At 45.0% G+C, this 27,923-nt stretch overlaps 2 protein-coding genes across 8 annotated transcripts in view; both read left to right on the top strand.

The window, feature by feature from the left end:
* slc8a3 (solute carrier family 8 member 3) overlaps nucleotides 1–22,614 on the top strand; it is a 38,407-nt gene extending 15,793 nt beyond the window's left edge. For 3 of the 6 annotated variants that reach the window (XM_019872279.1, XM_019872280.1, XM_019872281.1), the window contains 5 exons: nucleotides 10,984–11,090; nucleotides 18,547–18,671; nucleotides 19,050–19,149; nucleotides 20,435–20,704; nucleotides 21,422–22,614. In XM_019872279.1, coding sequence (XP_019727838.1) covers nucleotides 10,984–11,090; nucleotides 18,547–18,671; nucleotides 19,050–19,149; nucleotides 20,435–20,704; nucleotides 21,422–21,798 — 979 coding nt within the window. In that variant the 3' untranslated portion in view covers nucleotides 21,799–22,614. Of the gene's footprint in view, nucleotides 1–2,183; nucleotides 2,862–6,729; nucleotides 6,965–10,983; nucleotides 11,091–18,546; nucleotides 18,672–19,049; nucleotides 19,150–20,434; nucleotides 20,705–21,421 lie in introns of those variants that run through there. The other 3 variants (XM_019872282.1, XM_019872285.1, XM_019872284.1) reach the window with 3 other exon arrangements.
* A 314-nt stretch (nucleotides 22,615–22,928) lies between these two features.
* map3k9 (mitogen-activated protein kinase kinase kinase 9) overlaps nucleotides 22,929–27,923 on the top strand; it is a 12,218-nt gene continuing 7,223 nt past the window's right edge. The window contains exons 1-2 of one of the 2 annotated variants that reach the window (XM_019872277.1): nucleotides 22,929–25,379; nucleotides 26,643–27,056. In XM_019872277.1, coding sequence (XP_019727836.1) covers nucleotides 24,998–25,379; nucleotides 26,643–27,056 — 796 coding nt within the window. In that variant the 5' untranslated portion in view covers nucleotides 22,929–24,997. The other variant, XM_019872278.1, reaches the window with a different exon arrangement.

Raw genomic sequence — 27,923 nt, 5'->3', positions numbered from 1 at the left:
CTACCTGCAACCTTTAGTTATTGTTTTTGTTGTTGTTGTTGTTAAGATCCAAGACACAAAAACGTAAATTTGGACGATCTTAAGCGATCTGTTTTTCTCAACGTCAAAGACACCTTCGAGCCAAGTGCATCAAGTGTGTTGTCAACATCAAAAAATTATTTCGAGGTCTCCGAGCCAACTATTGCGCCTTTTCTGATACCCCTTCCATCCGCTTGTCTTGTGATGGCCATTCATCTCATCCCTTTGTCGGATCCGCCGCTCAAACGGCTTCCCGACCTCATCCGTAATCACCAGACAGAGGGATGAAAGAAAGAAAAAAGGTGAAAAGGGAACCCGAGCGAGGAGAACCGCAGAGGATGTTTTCCCTTTTGATTCCCCCTCAGTGTCACCCTGATTATGTAACTGCCACGTGCTAAAAATAAAGCCTGCAGTACGAGCCGGGAATGCTGTGCCAGTGTGTACCCCCCCCCACCCCCCTTCTCTTTTTTCACACACACACACCACACACACACATACACACACACACACACACACACACACACGCTCTGCGCGGTTGCCATGGCAACGTAGCCTCCCTCAGACAGAGAGGAGAAGCGGCATGACTTCCTGGAGGGAAGGAGCAGGAATCTCATCACTGCCCGCTGCTTTTCTGCCTCTTGTTTTATTTATTTATAGAGGGCGACGCCGCGGTTGCTCCGCGAAGAGCCTCGTTTGTATTTGATCCCCGGCTTGATGCAGTGTTGTGTGTTGTCTTTTGTTAAGTTTGTTTGTGAATCCAAATCGTATTTGATATTTATAGAAAAGATGTCTTCAGGGGTGACAAAATGCGCAATAGGAAAATGTTTTGGTGGTCTTTGATGTTTTCGATATGATCGAAAATTTGGAGACGTTATTTTTGGGCGATGGGAAAAACATGCTTGGTAAAGCATTTTTGAGAGGAGCCAGATGAGGTGGCTCGGGCATCTGTTTAGAATGCCGCATGGGTGCCCCCTTGTTGAGGTGTTTTGGGGCGTGGCCCTCTGCAAGGCGGTCCCGAGGAAGACCAAGTACACGCTGATCGCTGTCCTGGGAACATCTCGGGATCCCCCAGGAGAGCGAGATGAAGTGGCTGGGGAGAAAGAAGTCTGGGCTTCACTGCTCAGGTTGCTGCCACCGTGACTCAACTGCAGATATGTGGAAGGAAATTAATGGATAGATGGAAGCTCACCTTTCTTGGACCAGATTTCTTAAGCCCAGATCTCGCCAAGTGTCAAGCGGGACATTTCGGACTTCCTTTAGACTCATCGTCAGCAGCGCACGTTCACACCACGTGTGTAAGCTGCTCTCACATTTCGCCGGGTTCTTCTGCAGTTCAGCGTGAACAATAACGCTCATCCTCGGCGTCATGGACTTGGTCATCACTTTTCGTGCTGACAAGGCCGCTCGTCTTGGAAAACCTGGGCGACTTAACCGTCAAGCATCGACACATGCGCCCGTCCTTCATCTTTTGAGGAGCGCGCTGACTTGCACCAGAAAGCAACGCAACGCGGGTAAAGGAAAAGAAAAGGAAATACCAAGAACTCATTATTTTAATTTGAATGTATTTGTCACGGAAAGTGGGAGAATTGATTTGATGGTGAAGAAAAAAAATTGTCAGAAAGCTCTTTATTTGCCCTTTGCTTTTAAATGTCTTGAAATCTTTGGTTTGTAAATGTGTTCAAATGTTGTCAAGCTTTTAGTAAGTTGAAAAAGCGACTTTTGTTCTCTTTTTAGATGTTGTCCTTTCGGCTGTGTGAAGCACATTGAGTTGCCTTGTGAATAAATATGCCTCGCCTTTAAATGTTCTTTGATGTTTAAAACACATTTCTGGGAGGTGTTTACAAAAGCGTGTCGATTATTTGCGTTCAGTGAACATTTCCCACTTCTGGCTAATATTCGGTACGGTGGAATGGTGGATGACTTGTCAATATATTTGCCTCACACTCTAGAGATATTGATTAATTGGTTCAGATGCTGCTTGCGGGTTTTCGGCCTTCTCCCACATTCCAAACAAATGCATGTTAAGATTATTTGAAGACTGTAAATTATAAATTGTCCTACTATCATCGTCACTCTCTGCAGTTGAGTCAACAAACAGTGGTGAACACACACACACACACACACACACACACACACACACACACACACACACACACACACACACAGGCGGAGGGAGGTCTTTAGCCCATCGATTACATTTAATGGCGGTGTTGGAGATACGCTCCGCTAACACTAATGCTAATGAGCAATTACATAAGAGGCGCTAATGAGCGAGCAGCTATAAATAGACGGCGCTGCATGTCGCGCTCATGCATAATGGAGAGGACAGTCGCTAGGGCCAAGCGTCCGAATGCGAGCGCGGAAAAGAGACAATGAAGCTATGCTAGCTACCAAGTCGCGCGGATTATGAGAGTGTCAACAGTTTTTCCTGCCGGCGCAAACGCTGGATGACTTTTTCTCTTGTGACACACTTTTGACGTGAGGCAGCAACTAGCGTATCACACGTTGTTATTTGTCACCAGTCTGACAATAGCGGGTAGGCCGGAAGTTGGTATTCGTCTTCTGAAACGAATTTATTTCAGTTAGACAGGTAGGGAGGAGGGAGCGTGGAATTAAGTCAGGATGCAAGGACGGTGTGAAAGGAAGGAAAGAAGGGACCTAATGAGACGATGTAATGAACGGATAGAGAAGGAGAGCAAGCAAGGATGGAAACAAGGATAGGAGGAGGGATTGATGACGCAAGGAAGGAAAGACGTACGGTTCGCTGGATGGTATGAAATGAACAAAGCAAGGAAGGGAGGAAGGAAAGACGGACGGAAGGAAGACAGGAAGCATTGTATGACGTACAGTAAGTAAACTCTGCAAAGCTCTGCGCGGGAGTGTTTTTACGTCCAAGAAATAACACGCCCATCTCGTTTCCTGGTTTAACGGGCTCCCGTGCAAGTCAAAACACTGCACTCGTCTGCGCTCTGCAGGTCAGTGCCTCCCATATGCACAAGTTATGATCCATCTTAGCTTGACTGGCAGGTTCCTGCCTCCCTTGTTGGCTTCCGTTCTCCGCCGCTGCATGCGGCTCTGTCAGAGGAGGCCGCAGGGGCTGCGGGCTTTTAAACCTTACTTACCGTTCGCCTTCAAGTTTGACCCGTTTTGACGTTTGACGGGAATAAAAATAACCTGTCAGCTAGCATCATACTAATGCTAAATAGCATCAATGTTCCTGTCCTAGAAGGGATGGAACACTAAAGGTGGAGCAACAAAGTTTGTGCAGCCTGAGCTTTCTACTCGTCAAATTTGACTTGTGTTTGTGTTATTTTAGAATTACCAGTATGTGTTAACTCAAAGGGAATGGCGGTAATGGTGTGAAAATGCAAATGCTATAAATGTGTGCATTTTTTTTTTTTTTATGTGATGATGTGTTCAAGTGGGCGCTTGAAAGTGTCACGGGAGTTGTCTGCCACATCAGAGGATTTTCTTGGCACAGGTCTAAATTTACCCAGAACTTACTGCACCGTGTGTGCCGGGAAAATGAACAACATCTAAGAAGTCAGTAACGTCAATGATGGCTCGGCGGCAAAGGCGGCTCGTAAAACAGGTCAGCATCCCATATTTGCTCGTAAACACAGCGGCGGTTGCTGAAAATAAGGACGTAGGCGGGAGGCGAGAAGATGTACGGAAATAGCGATAGCGGGACGAGATGGGGTCGGAAGAAATGAGACGGAAAAGCATGGAAAGAGCCGCGCCTCGTTACGGCGACCTGCTGTGCCGCCCTGCTGTGCCGCCCTAATTTTTCCCACATTCTGTGATACGGAGGCGCTCTTTTTGTATCAACCTGATGGACAAGAAGCATCCACTTCCTATCTGACTGTAATATGTTCAAGTGGTCTCAGTACAGCACCCTGTGGGACTCCGCCACTATGGATTGTATCATGGTGCATTCAGTGCATGTATAAATTATGGCACAGTGTGATGTCACTTTTCTCCAGGTGTGATTTATTTCATGTTTTGTTGAGAAAAATTTCAATATAAATACACTGAAATAGCATTGTGCATCCCTCCACAAAAGATGATTCGATATGCTTCTTGATATGAGGAATAGGATACGATTCAAGGATGGAACGATTATAAAATGTAAAGATTCGTTTCGGACGATTCGGTGAGATTTTTGATTCGATATGGCACGGCATGTCGCTTTTGACATGTTTATTAATACGCAACATTTAAAATCTCTCCAAAGCTCAAATTATCCAAGTTAATTCAATTCCAAGAAATAACGTATCGTCAGTAACGTCCTGGTTCAGTGTGTCTTTAGGACTACTTTCAAAAACCTAAACAGCAAACACTTGCAACAATTACAAGTGACGCGCAACGTATTTAATCTCGAACATGCATGTTGCTTTACTGCCTTAATGCCCACGGATGTTTTGATGGCAGCAGTCGGGTGGCGGTGGTAGGAGTCTCTTGTGGGTACTGGAAGCTTCTCCCGCCCAGGAGTCCCCTCTGCCTGATGACTTCCCTTCGGGTCCTCCCGGGCATGAGACCTCTTTTACCACTTTGTCACCCCTCACTTCCCCCGCCGTGCGCTGGGCATGTTCCTTCCGCATGGCCAGCTGACCGTGTCGCACTGTGGTAGGTAGCCCACACTTTGCGCACCAGCTTGGCTTTTAGCGAGCGCGCGCTCTCTCTCTCTCTCTCTCTCTCTCTCCCTGCTCGGCTGGCCGGCTTCAGTCAATCCGTGCATGAGAGAACAAGAAGGCATGCATAAAACATGAAGCTTTAGCTCGTCGTTCCCGTCCCGCTCCGGTACGGAGGCCTTATCCGTGTGCCTTTGGCGTGCTCGTCCATTTCTTCCCGTGATTAAAATCATGGGCAACAGATACATGTAATGACCTCTGGTGAAACAGCACGTGGCATGTTACCCAAGGTTATTGCATCATATGCAGTGAATCCCCCGCATATTCGCTGTTCGACATTTGCCAATTATACCACCTGTATTTCTCAGACTTGTATTTTTTATTTTCTTAGTTCTCACAAGAGGCTTCAAGCTTCCACTTGACATTTACTGTCAAACTAAACATTAAACTAAGAGAATTGTGTGCTGCGTATTTAAAGCAACCTCACAGCTCCCAACTGCCTTTGGAATCTCCGCTAGCTTAATGCTAACGAATCGTATCGACAATTGCATTTTTTGTGGGAGTATCAGCACGTATCGACGAGGAATTGTACTCGCGATACAATACACATGCTCAAGCGTACGTTAGCTCTGTGAATTGCTATGCTAACTGGTCAAGAACAAACTTAGCTATATGAGAAAGAAAACAAAACCGCTCTCGATTTTTTTTTTTCTGGTATGAGTAACGGGATTACGTTTGTTTGAGTGACAAAGCCCATTACAGGTGAAAACAGTGAAAGAATATGGAAAATAGAACAGGGTACTACTATTTAAAATGTCGTGATAGAACGGAATGATTTCATATCACTGCCATCATACTTGAGAATCAGAAAACGCCCTTCAATTCTGAAATGACCCACGCAGGGGTGGCGAGGACAGCTCCTTCGTCAGTTTCTAGGTGATGCGAGGTGACGGCTTTCGTTGGTGCCCTGCGGGAGGTTCTCGTGCTGATTCTCTTTGGTGTCTGAGTTTGGACGGAGACAGCACTCCGAAAACCTTGGAGAGCGGCGTGCGGAACAAGAAATTAATGGCTGAAGAACGTTGCCTCCGGCTTCGCGATGATGATAGACGTTCCGGGTCAACGAGACCCGGAGTCTGGTGATGCGCTCCTTTGGCAGCAGGCGGCGTGACTCACACGGCGCCCACGCTGCTTTTATCACCAGATTTATAAACAGACTTTCCGGACAGGACGGACAGCCATTTGAACGTCAGTTCCGATTACGTCGTCTGCCGCGCTGCTTGCTAATGTTGATGAAGATTACAAATGACGGATGGTAGCAACACGCTCCCCGGGATGGAATTAGCGTTCCGACTCCCCGCTGCCTCCTCACGGCCCCCCTTCCTCAAGCTGAGGGCCGTTTATCCCGCCATTATTGGCAGAGACAATGGTTAATCTTTTTCAGACTATAAAGTGGAGGAACAGGAGAAGGGGGAGGAGCGTGCCCATAATCTCGTCATAGAACGTGCTCGGTCCAATCGTCATACTCCCTCATCCTCGACCTGCTGTCAAGGGGAGATACAGCTGGAAATACATGCCTGAGTGGACATGGGAAATTGTATTAGTCCTCCAATAAAATCCACACTTGGCAATGTATAAATGACACGCATGGCCATATTTTATAGATTAATGAAATAAACACCGGAGAAGGTACACAGTGATGAATGTGCTTGCGTCTCCCCATTACGGCGACGAATCCTCAGACCAATGATCAGATGACTTGCTCTGCCTATATTCGATAGTGTGGGCAAAACAGTGTCGATATTTAGCATCTGTCGAGGATAGCCGCTTCTGACGGGGGCTCATTTGGACAAATTCTCTCGTTAAAGGCTTTATGTGAAGAACGCAAGAATACGTTCTTGTGAACTCACCAACTACGCTCTTCCTAAGAATCTGCGTAAGAAGATTCTTTCTTTTTCCGTGTACAGTACTTTGTATACAGCGGCGGTTGTTTTAAAGTGCTCCATAAATACAGTTGAGTTGAGTTTTGAGCCAGGTTAGCTGCAGGCTGACACACAGATGTCGAGCGTCTCCACCAATATAAACGATATCCACTGAAAGAAGGTTAACCTGGCCGTTAACACTGCGCCCCCGCCCGTCAGCCGATATTAACAGCCAGCCTTGCTGCAGCCCGTCGCCGGCCAGCCGTACAGTGCGGGAGCCTTAAATTAGCAGCCAACGCGCTAGCAGAGAAGCCTTTTGTGTTGACGGGCCGGCCGCCAACCCCCTTTTTTTGTTTTCCCAGCCGGGGATTCCCCGTGACTCCAATACGTGTACAGGTAAATGTGTCGACTGTGGACAGTTCTCTTTCCTTTGGTTTTTATCTGCTGTTCTCATACGCGCTTGATATGACCAGCGGGAGCTCCACGCAGTCACTCCGCAGTGAAAATGAAAAGGCCAGATTCTTTAACGTGTCATTCATATTGAAGATGTTGTGTGATTAAAGTATGAATCAGACTGTATTGAATCGTAACTATATCGTCCAGGCTGCAACTGAAGTGAATCGTTTGCATCACAACGAAAGCGCGGTGAATCGTATCGTCGTTGGAATGAATCGTCTTCGAAATGGGAGTGACTCGCGTCGCAGTTGAAGTGAATCCTTTTGTAATTGCGGTGAATCATCTTGTATCACGTCGCAATCGGAAGCGAAGCAGATGGCGAACAACGGAGTCAATTGCACTGTTGTCGGAATGAATCGTATCGTGCCCTGATGAGAGCGAAGCGTGTCGCCATTGGAGTGAATTGCGTCTTAACTGAACTGACGAACGTGTTGTTGGCGGCGTATCGTTACGGTGCCGTCCTGAAACAAATTCTGTCTTTTTGCATCGCGTCATAATTTCAGCACTCTGCGATCTCTGTTGTAGCATTCTGAATTCTTTACAAAGACATCACATTGCTTGTCAGGCCTGCGGTTTTGAAAAAAAAAAAACAGAAACAGCAGCATCACAATAGCATGTGTGTGCGTGTGTGTGTGTGTGTGTGTGTGTGTGTGTGTGTGTGTGTGTGTGTGTGTGTGATATACAAGTGTGTGCATGCATCACTCCAGGCTGTAAATAGAGACCACAATTTTGCTTTTGTCACATATTCGTGAGTTTGGGGTGTGTGTTTTGGTTGCCGTTGAATGTCACAGCCAACACACACACACACACACACACACACACACATACACTCCCCCTCGAGAGAAATGTCCCTGACTATTTTTAGAAGTGTATCCTCCTCTGCCTGCCTCTTCTCAAACAGTCATGCCTGTCGACGAGACTAATCCACCTACGACGACTTCTACGACTACAAAATATAAACACACACACACACGCACGCTTATATTCTTGCTATCGGAACCATGCCACATATCTTGCAGTGTCGCACTCCACTCCACAAAAGTATAAAATAATAAAAGAGAGAGATGATACCATTCCGCAAAGACCATCCCAAACCTACGTGCTGTTAAAACTCGACACTTTCAGCATTCACTCAAAAGCGGGATAAAATGCTCGGGTGTTTTTTTTTTTTTTTTCCCCCTCTTCAGGAAGCAGGTACCTCCTTCAGAACTTTACGGAATGCTTTTTACTTCCACCTTTGTGCAAGGAGGCACACGACATCAATAATCAAATGTCTGCCGGCACAATGGGAAAGTGGACTCAACAAAACTCGAGAGAGACTCTTCTGGGAATACCATATTCCCTTGCGTGACGGGTACGAGTCGGCGGGAGAGAAAAAAAAACATAACTTGCTGACTGTAGCGCGGCTGAGAGAGAAGACAACAAAAGGAGGCGAGTGGGAAGGACGCTGACTTTTGATTTTTTATTTTTTTTTATTGATCAAAAGTTTCCTCCTCTGAGGAGGAATAAAAACCTCTGATGGAAAGTGACAAAAGGAGTGCAAGGAGCGAGACAGGAAGTCTTGACGGAATAAGCTTCACCTTGCGAAGCTGTCACTCAAGTTAAATGACCCTGATAATTATGTAAATATAATTCTATATTTCAGATACAATCGTATAAATATATTTTGTTAAATTATGTGTCATTATTTCTCATAGTAAATGAAATAATTGAATTTAAAATTATAATAATAAATCTAAAATTCCGATGACCAGTTAATCAGGCGATCGATATTAAAATGTTATATATACATATAAAACAATGTCCCCAGTGCGGTTTTGACACGAATTCGCAGTTGGGGAAAGTCCAATAAAGACGAGTAACAAGACGAGGAAGCCTCACGGGAAATCAGCACATTAATTAAGCAGGCCGGCCTTATTGTCACCAAGCGCAGGGATTTTACTGCCTTCCGTTTTGCTTTATGGATGAGTATTGCTTTCCGCATCAAATACGACACGGTGACGCGTACTTCGGAATGTCACGAGAAACTCGCAGAACTGACGTTGGACAATTTGAAATGTAACCTCAACAATCTGAGTCGAGTATACGGGATACCTCATATGTCGTAGTCACAGTTTTTAACCACTGTCACTTTAGCATAGCTGAGTTAAACGAGCATCATGTGACTACTTTCTGATTTTCTTTTCCTTTTTCATTGGCTTGAATTAATGATGTTAAAACTGTGGAGCCATTCGATACAATTTGGAATTCTAGCTAAAACCATCAAGGTAAATCATAACGTTCAAGTCATGCCAACCTTTTCGGATTCATACAACCATCCTAAGACATTAGCATAACCGAGTTTAGCTAACATGAAATATATGAACTCCTTTTTTTGCACTCTTCCTTTGGCTTTAGTTAACTGATGCCTATACCACGACACCGTATCATAGAATTCTTAATTCTCCCCAAACATAGGGGACTAAATATACAGTAAAAGTCCCGTTAAAATTTTCGGAGTTTATCGCTGTCTTGAGACATTCGTGTAGCGTAGCCAGATTCAGAATGTACCGTGGAACTATACACGTCTTGGGAATACTACCAAAATACACCTCAAAAGTGGTGCAAAACTTTCAGAAGTGGCTCAATTGTCATGAGAGGGTTGATCTAGCATCAAAGGATTAACTCTGCCACTTTAGATGTTTCTTTCTTTTCGAAGAGTCAGCGTCAGCAAGGGGCGAAGGAGGAAGGATCTTACGTCAAGTAAGCGGTAACACTCCATCGTCAACTTTACAAGTTTGATAACGAGGAAATAAAAATCCCTCCTGGCGAATGAGTGGCTGGAGTGCCGCATCGGTGTTCCATCAATCAAACAGCACGGGTGAGGCGGGCACGCCATCGTGAACACAAACTTTTCACTTGGCAGCTTTGCTAACTCGCCGGCCCAGCAGAAGCAGATGCAAAAGTTATGACTGCGAAGACGCGCTTTTTTTTTTTTAAGGGAGAGATGGCAGACGATGTTTTGCATAATGCATGGCGGAAGCCCATTTTGGAACATCAACACACTCCAAAAAAGAAAACAAATAAGAGTTCTGGAAGCGAGTGCTGTGCGATACTGCAAGATTTGGTATCACTTTGAGTAAATGTGAAGTCACTGTCACTGAAACTTATGTACAGTATTTGAAAGTCTGAGATAGATTCATCATCAAATGCTAAATGCGAATGAATGACGTTTCAGGATTTTTGTTGGTTATACTTTGGATATTGATCTGACACCGAGTAATTATAGGAGCGGTGTCATCGATACAAGTCCAAATAGTGATACTTTTTATGATTTATGTGGGTGTGTTATCAAATTAGTGTATCTAAAATAAATTACAATATACAGTATAAGCTAATATATATATATTGTATATAAAACCTTTGACTGGTTCGCTTTTTAAAACTGTTTTGCAATACCATTGGTGTCATTGGGAAAAGTATCACGATACTGAGAAGTAAACCTCAGTGCAGTTTACTTCTAGCGTAAAACACACACACACACACACACACACACACACACACACACACACACACACACACACACACACACACACACATCAGTGGGTTCCTTGGGGGCAGGCAGAGGTGTGAACCCTCTCAGTGTGTGTGTGCGGAGTGCATGTATCGTTCCCCAGCTGGGCTTGCCATGCTCGAGCGCAACTCCAGGGTGCGATCTGTGGCAGCGGCGTCGATAAATTACGGTGACTAATTCTGACACTGTCGTGCCTTCCACTTAGCGGCAGCGTGCGCTGTCATGACTGTTTGCCACACAGAAAATCCACAGCAAAAACGACTTCCTGTCGACCAAAATGCAGTATTCGCCGCTCCTTACCTGCTCCGCCTGATTAATCCAACTTCCATCGCATATTAACCTCCTCTTCTACTTCTCCTCCTCTTCTTCTTCTTCTTTTTCTCCTCTTCCTCGTGGGCTCTTCCAGCAAAGTCATTCAGGTGAAAATCATCGATGACGAGGAATACGAGAAGAACAAGAACTTCTTCCTGGAGCTGGCAGAGCCTCGTATGGTGGACGTGAGTCTCCAGAAAGGTGCGCTGCTCTCACGCTTGCTTTTTGGCTATCACCTCTGCTCCTTTTTCTTTCTTTTTTTTGGGGGGGGGGGGCGGTTTGGCTCCTGTCCTTCTTACACTCGAGCCTCATTTCACCCCACTTGTCCAAATAACAATACATTTCTTTGTCATTTTGACTCCAAAAGGAACATCTTGAAGTGAATTTTGGTTGCTAAAATAAAATGCTCGTGCTAATGCTAAATAAATGTAGTTGACCACAAGGTTTTACATTAAATTATTTGTTTAGAAAACGGACCACAACAAGAACGGCATAGACTGCTTATCCTGACCACTTGCGCAACGAATACTGTTTGGCACACTTTGGTTTACGTCGCTGTTTTTTTGTTGCGCGAGCTGATGCTAACGTTAAAACTGCCGAGTACTTCTATTTTTTTTGTCACGCTGTCATCAAATGAGGTTTTACCAAAAATTATCTTTACATTCGCGCTCCCCGGCTAGCGCTAATGTTAGCTGCAAGTGATGTCATCGTCATTCATCCCTGCGCGACTCATAGTTTACATAAGAGCACATCTCTTTTGACCACCCGTGACTGTAGTTTGATTGATAATCTGGTTAAATGCCAATGCCAGTAAATCAAAGTCTTTTCGTCATCAACTCTGTGCTCCTGTGCTTGCTAACGACTGCTGAAAACAAAACTCCCACCCAAAAAAAAAAAAAAACAAGTCCATCAGGTCTTTTCACGAGGCTGCCGTTATCTAATGCGGTGTTGTTATCTAACCACGCTGGAGGCCAGGTGGACAAGCTGGTGTGGAGGCAGCTCAGAGTAGTGTTGGCTTCAAAACACGGACACTGCGGACGTTTTCCTTTTAGGCTACGGCGGTGCTGTCCGAACCATTCACGGTGACCCCGACGAGATTCCTTTTTAGATGCACAACCGCGCTAGCTTTTTAAGAAATAAATGACTCCTTCGACGAATAAATTTAGTCTTACCTAAGACTAATCAACGCCCCCCTCAAGCAATCATCATCTTACGAAAAATAAATGCCTCCCTCGGGTTCATCGTAACGCATCTCTCAAGCACTCATCCTCCTTAAGAAATCATCAACTAAATACGAATACTATGTGACCAATAAACACACCCCCTCAAGTAGTCATCATCTGAAGACAAACGTCTCATCTCCATCAAGCAATCGCCTAAATCGAAATAAAGGCCTCCCTCAAGCGATCATCAAAATAAGACAAACGATCTCTCAAATGATCAAATCGACATCAACATAAGTCAAACTCATCAACTTCAGACAAATGTCACCCTCAACCATTGAGCACCTTTTTCAGTCAAATGAATGGCTTCTTCACACAACTGAATTATTCTTAAACATACATTGTCGTGAAAGTAATGAAAGAATGGTTGACTGAGTGTTACGGCACGCCAGGATTTTTTTCATCTCAAAACAAAGCATTACTCGCCAGGGAATGGTGCCTTTTTTATTTTATTTAATATTTTTAAACCAGACGTGTGAGTGCTATTTTACTGCCATCCTGCTGCCGCGTTATTTGGAAAGGAAAGTTATGATCCGTTGAAACCTCTTTCTGTGTACCCTCTTTCTTTGCAAATATCTCATGTTACAATATGGGCACCTGCGGCTTATAGACAGGTGCGGCTTGTGTGCGTGTACAAAATGGTTTTTCCTTTAAAAATGTAGTGGGCGCGGCTTATAATCAGGGCCGCTCTATCGTCCGGAAATGACGGTAACGCCTCCCTCAAACAATCATCAACTGAAGAGAAATACCGCCTCCCTCAAGTAGTCACACACAATTTAATGTCAAACGTTACCGACTGAAGACAAACGCACGCATACGTCATCTTCCGAAAAATAAACACCTCCCTCAAGCAACCGTCATCGGATCGACGACACGTACCAGCGTGAAGCAAATGGAGTCACTTTCTCGGAGCTCGCAAAGTTGGCCTGTCGGCGCAATCAACGAGCTGCGCTGTTCAATAGAGAGTCTTAAATCAAAGGTGGACGAAGGAAAAAGGCAGGAGGACGAGATGGAAGCGCCGTTGGCTCCTGCCGCATACAGAGCGAGCAAACAAAACAAAGACTTCTCATCTAATATTCATCCATTAACGCTCCCGCACTCGGCCTTTAATAAGGCGGCCAAACAAACCCGATCATCTCTTATGAGCTACACGCGAGCGCGCGGGAGATTAGCATAAAGCGCCACGTTCATAAAAGATGAGCGGAATGAAAGCTTTTCACGGTTGGAGATTAAAAGCGCTCATTAGCGTCACAATGACACGGGCGTCGCTAACGTGAAGCGCACGGACGCTCAGGTGGCTCGTCCGCATGCGCCGGAACCTCCTGGGAAGGGCAGGAGGCTTTTACTTTTAGCCCGTCGGGTTATTGACATGCGCCTCCCCCGAGCTGCCGCCCGTCACGCCGCATCTTCATCACTCAGCGACGTCCGAGCGGTCTTGCTTGGAGTCGGCAAGATACCTGACTCATCGTTGACTCGAGTCTGCGGCACAAAAGCGCCGCATCAAACGCGCAAATACGATTGACTGCGTTTCGGTTAAAAAAAAAAGACGTATGTAGTGATTATTTGAGCGAGGCCTTTTATTGTCTGTACTTGATGGTTGCTCGGAGGAAGAGTTTGTCTCGAGTTGATTTTCAGTCAAAAGTATTGATTTGTCTTCGGTTGTTTGACGGAGACGTTTATTTGTTTTGTGCTGGATTTGTTTTGAGGGAGGCGTTTATTTTTGTGATGTTAATGGCGTGCTTCAGGAAATGTGTTTATTTGTGTTCAATTGATGGTGTGGCGCGTTATTACTCTCATGTCGGTGATTGCTTGGGGGGGGGGAGGTATTTATTCGAAGTTGACGGTTGCTTGAGGGGGATTGTTTGAGGGAGGCGTTTATTTGTCTTTGGTTGACAGTTCATTCATGGAAGAGTTTGTTTGAACTTGATCTGCTGCTCGAGGGAAGACTTAATTGACGCGTTGTTGATTCTTTGACAGACGCTTTTCGATGTCTTCATTTGATTATTATTTTTAATTATTTTGTTTGCGCACTGTTGTGGTTGCTTAAGGGAGACATTGACTCGGATTCGCTGATGGTAATTTGAGAGAAGTGTTTATTTGTCTGAAATTGATGCGCTCCCCCCACCTGAGGAACCTCAATCCGACCACTTCAAATGACATCATTTCAGGAAGGTCGTGTAGAGGACTTTCCGTTGGCAGGCCCCAATATTTCCATCTGAAATATGGATTCAGTATTTGAGCAGCATCCCTCCGAGGTTTGCTTTCCCCACTCGAGCGTTCGCGCGAGCCAACCGCCTGTCATCCTTCCCGATTCATCGCTGCGTGAATCTCTCGGCCGGACAGAACCTTGAGCTCATTATGTCGGTTTTGCCAGGCGGGGGTCACGAGCTGCATAAATCCCGATGTTGCAAGCAGCAGGACCAGGAGGAAGACAAAAACGAAGCCGCCTGCCCTTTGTGTTGCCTTTAAAGTCGAGCTAATGGTGCTCAACGCAACTTAACCTGCAATGAAAATGTTGAGCTTTGTGCAGTGGAAATATACGAGAATTGTTGTTTTTAACCTTTGTTACCTGGAGCTGCAAATGCTGGATTTTGCTCAGCTGGGAATTTGAAGACCAAAACAGAACACCGTATTGGACACAAAGTGCCGGGATATTTTCCGGGTCTCTTTAGATCAAGCTGGTTTGGATCAGTATTGCTTGTATCAGGTCTCGCTGGATCAGGTCTATGAATATATGGTTTGTTTGGATCAGGTCTGTCCGGATCAGGTCTCCAGTATGAATATCCGGTCTGTTTGAATCAAGGCCATTTGGACCAGGTCCGTCTGGATCCGTTCTGTTTGATTTCGGTCGATGTATATCGAGTTTGTTTGGATCTGGACTGTTTGGATCAGGTCTGTGTGTATCCGATCTGTCTTGATCAGGTTTGTTTGGACCAGGTCTCGGTCTCTCAGGTCCATGTGGATTAGGTTGGATGAGGTCTTTTTGGACCGGAATTGTCAGAATTAGGACTGTCTGGATCAGGACTGTTTAGATCAGCTCTGTGGTTTGAGGCTGTTTAGAGTTCTGAGGTGTTTATCGTTGCCTAAGGAAATCCAAATGAGTGCTGTCGAATCCTTTAGTCGTCAAATTCGTTCACGATAATGACTCATTTCTTTATCAGTGGACCCTGCAGCCGTTACAGATGGCAAGGGGACCGGAGGGGGGGTTGGTTGGCTCCCAGCGGACCTTCTAGTAGGTTAGCGTCTTAGCGTAAACCCCCGCAGGACGTAGAAGCTGTGGCAGCCCAATGACTCGCGACTTTTGTGAGCTTACATCACAAAAACTCTCGTTGTTTACATTTGAGCAATTATCGTTGCTGTTTTAAAAGAAAAAAAAAAATGAAAACCCCGACCTTCTTTCTGAAGTCTGGCTTCAATCCCAGGATGCAGCAGGGCTCCTTGAATACAGATGACACAATTATGATTGAACTCTTCGGGGGATGGCACGAATATGCCCAGAGACTCTGGGAAAATATGGACTGCTGTGACTTCCATTTAACACCCCCGCTCTGAATACAAGAAGGATTCAAGTGTTCATTATTCTTTTCATAATTAAGCCCCCCCCCCCCCGTACCTTTCCACAGAACAGCGACTTTACACCCGAGTCCCACCTTCCCACTCTTCTTTCTCCCACAGGTGCCTGCCCAACCTCTGATACTACCTCCAAAACCGGATGCTTCTAGATTCCTTTTTCCATATTAATGGAGAATATTTCCACAAATAATGTTAATATCCTGAGATTTAAATGAGTCGCGTCATGTAGAAAGTAGCTTTTTATAGCCTTCATTAGGGTGTCAAATTTTGAATTCCCAGAAAAGACGCCACGTTTTTTTTTTTAATGAAGTCAGTGGCGTGTACGTGCTCGAGTGGTCCCGACGGCCGTTTGAATTAAATCTACCCATCCGTGATTCCTGATTGATTCCCAAGCGATTCCTGCGCAGCGCCCGTGGCAACCGAAGGGGCCTTTGAATCGTGCCGTTCGGGCCACGGCTGTTGGTGCGTGGCATCGCCGCCATCTTGGAGCACTAATGCCCATCAGAATGACAACTCAGATTCAATGGCGCCGTGGACGGAATGAAGTGCCAGGACTGGAAGAACATCAAAATGAAAAGAAAACTTGAAAAGCTGGAGGGCTCCGTTCCTTCCCAAAAAGTTTAGGTGACTTGAAAGCTATTATCAGATGGGGGAATGGAACCTTTGTGAAGGAGAATAGTGGCTAGCCCAGGGGTATCAAACTCATTTTAGTCGCGGGCCAATTTGGAGTTACGTCTTCCATCGGCGGGCCGTTATGACGCCACAAAATTATTGATTGTACACAACAAATTAATAGATTATTAGTTTTGAAATCAGTCAATTATAATAGTTTGTTCAATTATTGTTCAAGTGAGTGTAAACTGGGTCACAAAATTGTTGCAAAAGGTCAATGTCATTTTTTTTTTTTTTTTTTTACACATGGCAATTTCAAATTTCGGTACATATTTTAGCAAGTTGACAGACACGATTTGCTTTCGCGGGCCACATAAAATGACCTGGCGGGCCGGATCTGGCCCCCGGGCCTTGAATTTGACACCAGTGGGCTGTGAATTTACTCTTTTGAACGGTACAGGCACGGAATGAGGGGTGGAGATATTGCAGCAATCCCCCCCAGCATGACAGGTAGTATCTGATACGAGATGACTTCAGTATTTAACGACCCGGCAATTTATCAGATTCCAAAATTGTATCAAATAAATGAAAATTATGTCGCCGAGCTGTGACTGGGTTTGGGTAACCCTAACCTGCCGATTTCCTGGTTTTGAAAGGTAGTACGTAACGAGAGACTGCTGTGGTGTGTGCGTGTGAACGGCACCAACACGAAATCTGGGGAATGAAAGACAACCTGGGATACCGGCGTTGGGAGCTCGAATCGGATTCACACTGCCAATTGGCGGACTCTTGTCGGTGACACTTTCCTCTGCCGGCTTGGCTGAAGAGTCACCGCGAGTTGTCTTCTAGTACCTGTTGCTATGGCGACAGCAGCAGTCAGTCAGCCGGTCGGCGAGGTGCCGAGGTGTAATACATTCAAATGGAAGCAGACAGGGATAGAAAAGAGGAAGTTGCCGAGTGATATTCCGCTCGTCTCTTCTGGTACCACCGGGCAGGGAGGGCCGGGGGGGCAGCCAACCTTTCCATACCGGATCTCATTATGTGGCTGTCACTGATGACCTTCTCAAAGCTTCCTGAAATGCAAAGCAGCAGTGCGATTCCGACGTCTTTGTGCACACAAAATGGTGGCGAGGTTACCTATCGCCTTGGCGCAACACACGTTGCCGGCGCTAACGTTAGCCTCGAGCAAGGCGAGTTTGTCTGGCGGAAAGACGAAGGAGAAACGTGCTCGGTTTTGACAGCCGGGGGCGTGTTCATGATTTCGGAAATTGCTCGGGAGTAAGCCAACTTTGATGAGCCGACGATTATCCTCTCACATAGAACAGCGAGAACAACAATGCTGTTGACAGCCAAATCTTAAAGTATCGTACATTCCACCTCTTTCTTCTTACTTTTTGTTTCTTCTTGTTCGCTTGCCTTTTTTCAAAATTCTAGTAAATTGCTTGTGTGCACGCGTCTGCGCGTGCGTGTGCGTGTGCGTGTCAGAGAATGACCAAAATCAACTAAATCGCCACCAGAGCAGGATGTAGTGATGAACGCAAAGCCAAAGGGACGCTGGGATGATCCTGAATTTTAAACAAGACACGACTGCGCATGCCGCGTAATTGATTTCCGCACACGCGTGTGTGCCGCGCGCGTGTGAGCAGGGGAGCACTCGGCTCTGATCTTTAATGGCGCCACTGTTAATATTTGATGTCGAGAGGCGTGTTGTCAGCAAAGAGCGGCATGATGACAAGGTGCCCGGGCAGGCGGGCTGTTCACACGCTGTGCATCCAAGCAACCTCGCACACGGGCGCCGTGCTCGCTCCCCCTTCTTGATCCGCCTCCACATTCACGCGTCCGCGCTTTGGAAGCTGTCCTCCGGTATGAAAGTTATGGTTTCAATTGACACTGACTGTACGAATCAAGCATTCCTTACTTAAGACAGATTCTTTTCGAGTTTGGCTGTGGCCAGGGGCATGGCCAGAGACTGATGTAGCTCCGCCCTTACTGTCTTTGTGTGTATTTTGGCACCACTCAATGTTTGGCAAAGCCGACGTACAGTTGTCAGGATCTTCAGTGATGTGGATTATGATGTGAAAAGACTGTTACAGGAAGCCACAAGGAAGGCGAATAATTATATTATTCATCTTCATCCACCTTTGATATATAATATTCCCCCCGCAGCTTATTTTAGAGAGCCTTCCTCCCTTAAGTAGCTTATCCACGATATGTTCCCTTTGAAAACGTTTTTCTCTCTGTCCGTGCAGACGTACCGGACAGGAAGTTGACGTCGGACGAGGAGGAAGCCAAGCGCATCGCCGAAATGGGCAAGCCAGTTCTGGGCGAGCACGCCAAGTTGGAGGTCATCATTGAGGAATCCTACGAGTTTAAGGTGCGTGTGTGTGTTTTTTTTGGGGGGGGGGGGGGGGGGGTAGAGGGGAATGCATCAACCAACTTAATAACATCCGGCCCCCATCAGTTCATGTGCTTACCTTGCAGTGGAAGTCAAAAATATCGTTTGTCTTGAGGGTTAAGTTTGAGAGAGATGTAGGTTTTTCTGCATTAAATCTTTTTCTAACACCAATTTTTAGGACCTCTCATTGCTTCCTCATTTTCCAAGCGATTCGAACCATTCGTCTTTAATGAACAATACAGGTGCTTTGAGTTTCGAACGTACCTTCGAAGTCACTGCCGCAGCTTTGAAGCAGGAAGTTCAAGGGGAGGCTGCCACCATGTGGTCACGATGGTGTGTCTGCTGTTGTTGTGACAGAGCACCGTGGACAAGCTGATCAAAAAGACCAACCTGGCTATGGTGGTGGGCACCAATTCGTGGAGAGAGCAGTTCATGGAGGCCATCACCGTCAGCGCAGGTACTCCTTTTAAACTCATTTGTGGAGTTTTATCTTTTCAACATGTTTCAAATCTCCTTTTAGCAAACAACCAAGCGTTTGAAATATTTGAAAATGTAAGTCGATCACTACTTTGAATTTGTTTCTTCCGTTTTTTGTTTTTTTTTGTATTTTATTGAATTCATACAATCTGTTTTTAATGGGTCTTACATATTCCAATACATTTCACATCTTTGACTTCCTTTTTAAGTGTAATCTTTTTTTAAACCTCTTGTATCTTGTGCGCGGTGTCGCATATATTTCCCTCGAATTGGGAAATGATACCTATTCTGATGCATCAAAACATCTCATCTCTGCTTGAAATGTATGCATGAGAATTTGAGTGAAGAGAATCCACATTTGTCGCGCCCGCTCTCGGACAGCAGAGCGCTCGCAGGAGTGGGGGGTGTTGGGGGGGAAGAGAAAATTCATTCATCTGATGATGCATAGCGGCGGCGGCAACAGCAACAGCATCGGATCGTCTCTCTCGCCATGAAATATTCAAGCCAGCGGCGCTCTGCGCGAATTTTTTTACAGGCTGGAAAACGCACGCTGCTCTTCCTTGGCCTGACACTTTGAATAAGCGCTCAGCTTGCTCGCTCGGGCTTCTTGCACCTAACGACGTCCCGAGGTGACACTTTTCACTCGGAGATTGCAACGAGTGACCAGACAAAAGTCTTTGGACAATGCTAACCTTGATGTTTTAGTGAGCTTTAGCATCGATGCACTTTGAGTGGCCTTTTGATGAATTCCAAAAGTATTAGTTTCATTTTGGGTGCGGGCAAGAGTGTATTCAAGTGTCTGAAATGAGGCTTCCAAATTATGAAAAACCTCTCAACTGTCCATGAAGCACCATGACTACAACCTGGAAAATGTAAGCTACTTTTTTTTAGCATCTTTCTTACGCCTACACATCCGTACATGTTTGAGCTCCAAAAATACTTTTATATCCACTTGGAGCCTCCAGTGGCTGGAATCGGCGAAGGACTTTCCACATCGTGATAAAAGACGCTAGCCACCAGCTAGCACACGAGCTAACCGCTTTTGGCTAATAATAATAGCCATGTAACTCATAATGGCACTGGTCCGCCGCCACTAAAATATCACATAAACCAATCCTGATATATATATATAAAATTTTGTTTTCCTAATGAAGGTGGCTCCATCGTCAAATTGGATACTAAGTCCATTTTTTTCCTTACCCTTGTCCTCATCTCCTCCCCGTTGTCCTTTCTATTCCCACCCTTTTCTCATCGCACATTTCCAGACGAGGACGAGGATGACGCGGGCGAGGAGCGTCTGCCGTCGTGCTTCGACTACGTCATGCACTTCCTGACCGTGTTCTGGAAGGTTCTGTTCGCCTGCGTGCCACCCACCGACTACCTGAACGGTTGGGCGTGCTTCGTGGTGTCCATCGTCATCATCGGCCTGCTCACCGCCATCATCGGCGACCTAGCGTCGCACTTTGGCTGCACCATCGGCCTCAAGGACTCGGTCACTGCCGTCGTCTTTGTGGCGCTTGGGACCTCCGTGCCAGGTCAGGATACGTGCACAACATGGACATATTGTCCGACCCCTATCTGTCTCTTAGCAATTGGGTCAAAAATAACCCAATATGGGTGAAAAAGGGACCAACCCAACTTTTGGAGTTATTGATTTAACCCCAAAAAGATAGGGTTAAAATGAATAAACATGTAAAACAAAAGCGGGTTGTTTCCTGAGTAATTCAAATTTTTGCGGTTGATTGAATGACCCCAAAAATGCATCTCCCTTTTTGACACAATGTATTTTATTTATTTATTTATTTTTACTGATTTTAGAGTCTAGCTATCTATGTACACTAAAAACAGTTGAGTCAAAAAAATTAACTCTATATACGTGACAAAAAGGGACCAACTTTTGGATTTAATCATTAAACCCTAAAGGTTGGGTCAAAATGAATGAATCCACGAAACAATCTGTAGCTAGCTAGCGATCTAACTAGCTAGATCGCCAGCTAGCTTCTATATCAACAATATCTAGTCTAATTCGACATCGCAGTGTCATAGAATGTAATTTTCAAATCATGGTGCATTTGTCTTTATTAAGTGTACACCATCCCATAAGACCAAAAACATTTATTATATCATAAATCTGATATCGTAATTGCTTGTGTTTGTTCAAAAAGACATGGAAAGCGGACCTTGAAAAAAAAAAAGAGAAAAACCAATTGCTATGACAATATTTTTCCCAAATTGCCCATTTCGGTCCACAGACACGTTCGCCAGCAAGGTGGCGGCGGTGCAGGACACGTACGCCGACGCCTCCATCGGCAACGTGACCGGCAGCAACGCCGTCAACGTGTTCCTCGGCATCGGCCTGGCGTGGTCGGTGGCCGCCATCTACTGGCACAACAAGGGAAAGCCCTTCGTGGTGGAGGCCGGCTCGCTTGCTTTCTCCGTCACGCTCTTCACCATCTTCGCCTTCCTGGCCGTCACGGCGCTGCTGTACCGGCGGCGGGCGCATATCGGGGGCGAGCTGGGCGGGCCCCGCGGGCACAGACTGGCCACGTCGGGCTTCTTGTTCAGCCTGTGGTTCCTCTACATCCTCTTCTCCAGCCTGGAGGCCTACTGTCATATAGAAGGCTTTTAGATGGACAGGACTTCATCCGAGAAGGACCACGAGAGGCACGGTATGACATTCAACCACGCCCTTGTTTCTCCCGCCAGCCCGCCGTCCACACACACACACACACACTTCAAGCCCTTCCGCTGGGCTTACACGGAAGGCGGTGCTGCCCACCCTACGCAGACCTCCCGGGGGATTGCCCAGAAGATGCCAAGGAACGGGGTCCAGCATTCCACCAGAAGGAGATAACTGCAGTCTTACACCTTTTGGAGAGAATCTATTTTTCTCAACACCGTGACCTGGAGCGACACTTTTTTTAAAGAAAAGTATTTTGGCGATAAAACTGCAAAAAAAAAAAGAACAAAATAATAGCAGAACCAGATGCAGGAGGGAGTCGGAGTTTATTTTTATTTATCTTTTTTGTGCTGCAGAAGTCACAACCACAGACAGTTATGGAACACGACTTCCATATTATCTCTATATCAGTATAAAAATATGATAGATTTAATGATTTTCTGTATATTTTCACCATTCAAGTGCGCTCATGCAAGGAACGAGCGATGCGACTCCATACCGGAACGATGTCTTGACCTTTTTAAGAATCACGCCTATTTTAGTCATGAATGGACTCATCTCCGTCTCACGCCAACTTTCACACCTTTTTCAATCAAAAAGAAGAAGAATGAAAGAAGTGTTGCCGCAGAGATACAGAGGATACATTCAGAGAGGTATTTTTCTAATGTTTCCTTCCATTGCACTTTGCTGTAGACTTCGATGTATGGAGCACTTTGCAAGCAAGAAGAATTGATGTGAAAATGGCCCCCTTTAAAAAAAAAAAAAGTATTTTTTTAAAAGCTGCGTTCTTTTTTTCTGCCACTTGGGGTCAGCACACGACCTGGAAAAATAAGATAATGGTGAGTAACTCCCCTCGTCATTTCATGCAAAGTAACGAAAGAACTATTTCAACAAATTATTATTTAATCAACATTTTGTGAATAGTATTTTATTTAGTTATAGAAAGAGAACACACCTAAATATCTTTAATTTTTTAATTAGTTATAATTGTTCTTTTAACATTATTTTTCATTGTATTTTTTGATTACAGAAAGTGTGGAAAGTAGCATCACTTTCGTAAAAACACACCTAAATATCTTTAATTTTTTAATTAGTTAAAATTATTCTTTTAACATTATTTTTCATTGTATTTTTTTGATTCCAGAAAGTGTGGAAAGTAGCATCACTTTCGTAATAAATCCACCACTACTTAGCCAGTACCTTGCCATTTATTTTATTATGAAGTTAGCAGTAAGTTACCATTCATAAAAAAAAAAGGTTACTTATTTTTATTTATTTTTTTAAGTCTGTCAAGTAACAGCACTGAACATCACAATATAACCAAAAACTTACCAATTATTTTATCTTATTATAAAAAGTGTGGACGGTGAAGTCACAACTGTAATCACACCACTACTTAACCAGTACCTTAATATTTCATACTTTTAATATATTATTTAATGGTGTCACTTTTTTTTTGTATTATGAAAAATGTAAAAAGTAACATCACTGCTGCTCTACGACTTATCCACTACCTTCCCATTTTGATTCCCTGCTTCTACGGAGAGCTCAATTGCTGAATACTGATTGACGCCAATTTAAACCACTCACCAAGACAGAATTTGTTGAATATACAGTGGAACCTCCAAAGTGGAACATGTCAAAATCATTTATCGATTCAAGGAAGAAAAAAAAACTCATGTGCTGTCCACAAATAATTTCTTAAGTCGACAGAAGATGTTATTAGTGACATTTTAGGTGTCATACTCTGTGTAATAAAGGGTGATATGGCCTGAAAATGTGTTTCTTCTCATGAATCGGATTGCCGATTCAAATTGATTTGTTCTCTTTTTTTGTACTCAATGATACACTTATGCGTTTGGTCACTCCCCATCACCAAAGGGACCCCCCCCCAAAAAAAAAAAGCCAAAGAAAAAGCAAAACCAGAGAATTCCAGACTTTGAAGATTCCACTGTAAACAGGAGATAGAATACAAGTGCAGGGACACTATTTAGCCCCTGAGGATGTTTTGTGTGTGTCTTCCTCTTCAATCGGAAATGCTACTGTACATACATGAAACAAAGTTCACGCACTTCTTGAAGCCACATTTGATCTTTTTTTTTTTTTTTTTTTTTGAATTGTTTCTCTTTCTGTCACTGAAACCGATAACATCGACGTTTTTTTTCTCTCTGCCTTGACTTATTTGTGTTTTTTAAATCTGTGCCAGGATATGTCGTGGATTTTTTTTAAGGTTAAAAATCAGTCACGTGACTTTCTAGGGGCCTCACTGGACTTTGTGAGTGTTTCACTTTTATGGTCTTTTGTAAAAAGGGACAATGTTTGGCGCGGGATAGGGTACGTTTTAATAGTTTTCCCAGGCCTGCCATGAGATGTCAAATTTCACAAGAAAAAAAAGCGGAGTCAAAAAAATATCAATTTTCCAAAGTGTTTTTTGAGATTCTGTGTTTTCTTTTGAGCTCTACTGTGGAATAAAATCAGCTTTCTGGTTCACAAGAAACAAGCAAATTATCTTCTTTTTCTTCATTATTTTATCACCGGTCATATTTTTGTCAAAGTGACATTTTCATGCTTTTATGCAAATCGTCAAGTGTGAAATTAAACAACCAATTAAAACTTGAGCTATTTGCCTGTTTCCCAAAATGTTCTATTATGTCATAATTCAGCTAATTTGCATCATGCCACTAATGGTAAAATGCAATTTGCGCAGGCTTTTATGCGTCAAACTTAAATTAAAATCTACTTCAATTAAAATAAATTTTCATAGTGATGTCAATTTACGTCTGTGAAAGTGATGAAAAATGAATGTGCCTTTTTTTTTTGTTTGGACAGTCTTGGATCCGATGTGACGTCATGTCATAGGGCGGGGGCTGACCGGCTTCCTGACGCGCACCAATAGGAGGCCAGGATAGATTCGCGTGTTGACGCAGACAACGGCGGCTCGCCGCGAGCGATGATTGTGACTTTTTGTGTTTTTTGATGCTTAGTTGGAGACACAATAATGATGACGCGTATTACCCACAATGCATCTCAGACGCGCGATCTGAAACGCGCGCGCGGGATTAACCGCAATTTAAGTTAGCTAGCTAGCTGCCAGGTGAATGCGCCTGGCCCTGCCGCTGGGCTCCGGGCCGCCCCATGGACCACGTCCATGGATGTCTCCCCCAAAGCGGCTTCGGCGGAGCACAGGTCGAGCCCCGGGCCGGGTGTCCCGTCCTCGGATCAACCAGATATTTTCCGCTGGCCCACGCCGGAAGAGGAGGATGAGGAAAAGGGCGTCGAGCCGCAGACTGCACCTGCCGGCTGCTGGACGGCCGTGTTCGACTACGAGGCGACGGCGGATGACGAGCTGAATCTCCGCCGTGGGGACCTCGTGGAGGTGCTGTCCAAGGATTCGCTGGTGTCCGGGGACGAGGGCTGGTGGACCGGTGTGGTGGCCGACCGGGTGGGCATTTTCCCCTGCAACTATGTCAGCAGGGGCGTGCCGGAGAAGAGGCGGGCCGCCTCGTCGCAGGAAGTGACACCTTTGCACCGTGAGTACTCCATTGTGCTTTGCCATCAATTAAAATGTTGATAACAACGACAAATGTTCCAAATAATGATATTTAGAGCATCTCAACATTAATGGTCGATACGAGTGTAACGAAATAGATTCATTTACTTTCCTTCCTTGATGCGCTGCTGTGGTTATCTGTGTGCAGTGGTGCCTTGAGACTTTGATTCAAAAACTGGACGAGTATCTTAGGTCATCTTTCCCCACTGAAATGAATAGAAATCACAATAATCCATGACACTTTTTTTAAAGGAGAAAATCGTGCCCAATGACATTGCACTTCGTACCAACAAACAGTAATGACATGATTAAATAGAATTAAGAAAACATGAATTATGTTGCTGCCCGCTTTGGCCACCTAGGGGCAGTATAAGACATATAGATATACTGTTCATGGACGTCAGTACAATTTAGATGGCTCAGGTCCTTGCAGAGGATAAAGAATAGTGTGAGTACTGTTTATGTGAGTTAGGGACAGAGGACCTGCCTCGAATCACACAAATTTGGAAATAGTGGACACTCCCCACATCAAAAATGTGTATAATTGCCTGTATTTATATTTAAACCCAAAATATAGCCTAAAGTACAGTATACCCCAATACTTGAATAGCATTTGAAACATGGTCTAAACTTATGATATACAGATGATTTGATTTAATATAAATGCTCCAGAAATGCCAAGACAATAACAAGGCCTAGATGTGGGCATGGCTTGTTTGGGCTGATGTGTTCCTCCTCTGCCGGCCTACATTTCGCGCACCACCTGAAATATTCATGAGCATCTGCTCAAGGAGGAGGGCGTCCCCCTGGGAGCGTAACCAAGGTTGGAAACTTTCCATGGCCATTCGGGGGGGATTTCTTGGAATTTATCTGAGTAAAATAGACAAATAATTACATTTATATATATTTTTTTTTTGCGTGTGTGTTGCAAGTGCCCCCAAAATTGTGCTGTTAAGATAACGTAAGGCTTTCGTCTATGGGCAAGGGGGGCTGGAGCTATTTTGAATTGATGTTGACATTTTTCTTTTTAATTTCCCTTAATTTTATTCCCCAAACAATTTCAACAATTCCCATGGAAATTTGAGAAACAGTTTTTCCACAATTCCACAGCTGTACTTCCCACGGCAATTCAGTGGGAACTGAACAGAAATTTACTGGAAATTTTCCAGCCCTTTCAACCCTAAGCGTGCCTGTATTTGTAATTCACATTTTTGTAACAGTTGTTGATTTCCTCCATCCTCAGTCCTGGAGATCGACTTTTCTGAGCTAGCCCTGGAGGAGATAATTGGCGTGGGTGGCTTCGGAAAGGTGTTCCGGGCGGTGTGGCGCGGCGCCGAGGTAGCGGTGAAGGCGGCGCGGCAGGACCCCGACGAGGACGAGGAGCAGACGCTGGCCAGCGTGCGGCAGGAGGCCAAGCTCTTCGCCATGCTGGAGCACGCCAACGTTATGGCACTGCTGGGCGTTTGCCTAAGCCTGCCCAACCTGTGCCTGGTGATGGAATACGCCCGTGGCGGCGCCCTCAACCGGGTGCTGGCGGGCAAACGTGTGCCGCCCTGTGCGCTGGTGGACTGGGCGGTGCAGGTCGCCCGAGGAATGCGCTATCTGCATGACCAGGCCATCGTCACAATCATTCACAGAGACCTCAAGTCCAGCAACGGTAGGAAATTAGAACCCATGCCCTAACTTAATTATATGTGCTGTTTTTCTCAACATTTATTGAGTCAAGGTAGATATTTAGAAAAATCCCAGGGCACATCAACAAGAGAGAGGCAAAGCACTGACATAAACAGGGATGTTCATTAACCACTCCGGGCATCTAGCATGTACGCAATCATGAACCCATGTTACATAAATGAGTTGGATTAACCCATAATGAAGGATGGGTTCCCCTAAAAAAAATAACAGCAAATCACAGACCGCAAAAAAAATGGATGTTTACGCCACACTAACATAATGATGATTTAAAAAAAAATGTTTTTTAAATTTTACTCATCAACTTTCTGAGCGCACAATTTGAGCCTGTTTTGCTGAACACAGAGCAATTAGGCTGAACTCCGCATACTTGCAATAAGGTATTAACAAAATTGATTATTCAGACATTTTATACTGTCGTTTGCCGATAGACTCGCCTAGATACTGACCCAATAAGAATGATAGAAAATGTGGCATCTTGGGACCAGGGAACCAAAGTGAGGGGGCAAAGTTTCATTTTGTCAGGCTATAGTCTTGTCTGAAACTATGGTCCTCAGTCGGAAAAGGGTGGAGTGCCCTCTCCGGGTCGGGGAGGAGATCTTGCCCCAAATGGAGGAGTTTAAGTATCTTGGGGTCTTGTTCACGAGGGAGGGCAGGAAGGAACGGGAGATCGACAGGCGGATTCGTGCAGCGTCTGCTGTGATGCGGACTTTGTAGCCGTCTGTCGTGGTAAAGAAGCAGCTGAGCCAAAAGGCGAAGCTCTCAATTTACCGGTTGATTCCGAACACAGCTTGTATCTCACGACTTGTTTGTTTGTTCTCTGCTCTTCTAC

This window comes from Hippocampus comes, unplaced genomic scaffold (assembly GCF_001891065.2).
Source record: "Hippocampus comes isolate QL1 unplaced genomic scaffold, H_comes_QL1_v1.1 scaffold92, whole genome shotgun sequence".
Lineage (NCBI taxonomy): Eukaryota > Metazoa > Chordata > Actinopteri > Syngnathiformes > Syngnathidae > Hippocampus > Hippocampus comes.
The sequence above is the reverse complement of the archived record's forward strand: the minus strand, read 5'-3'. Positions and strand labels throughout refer to the sequence as shown.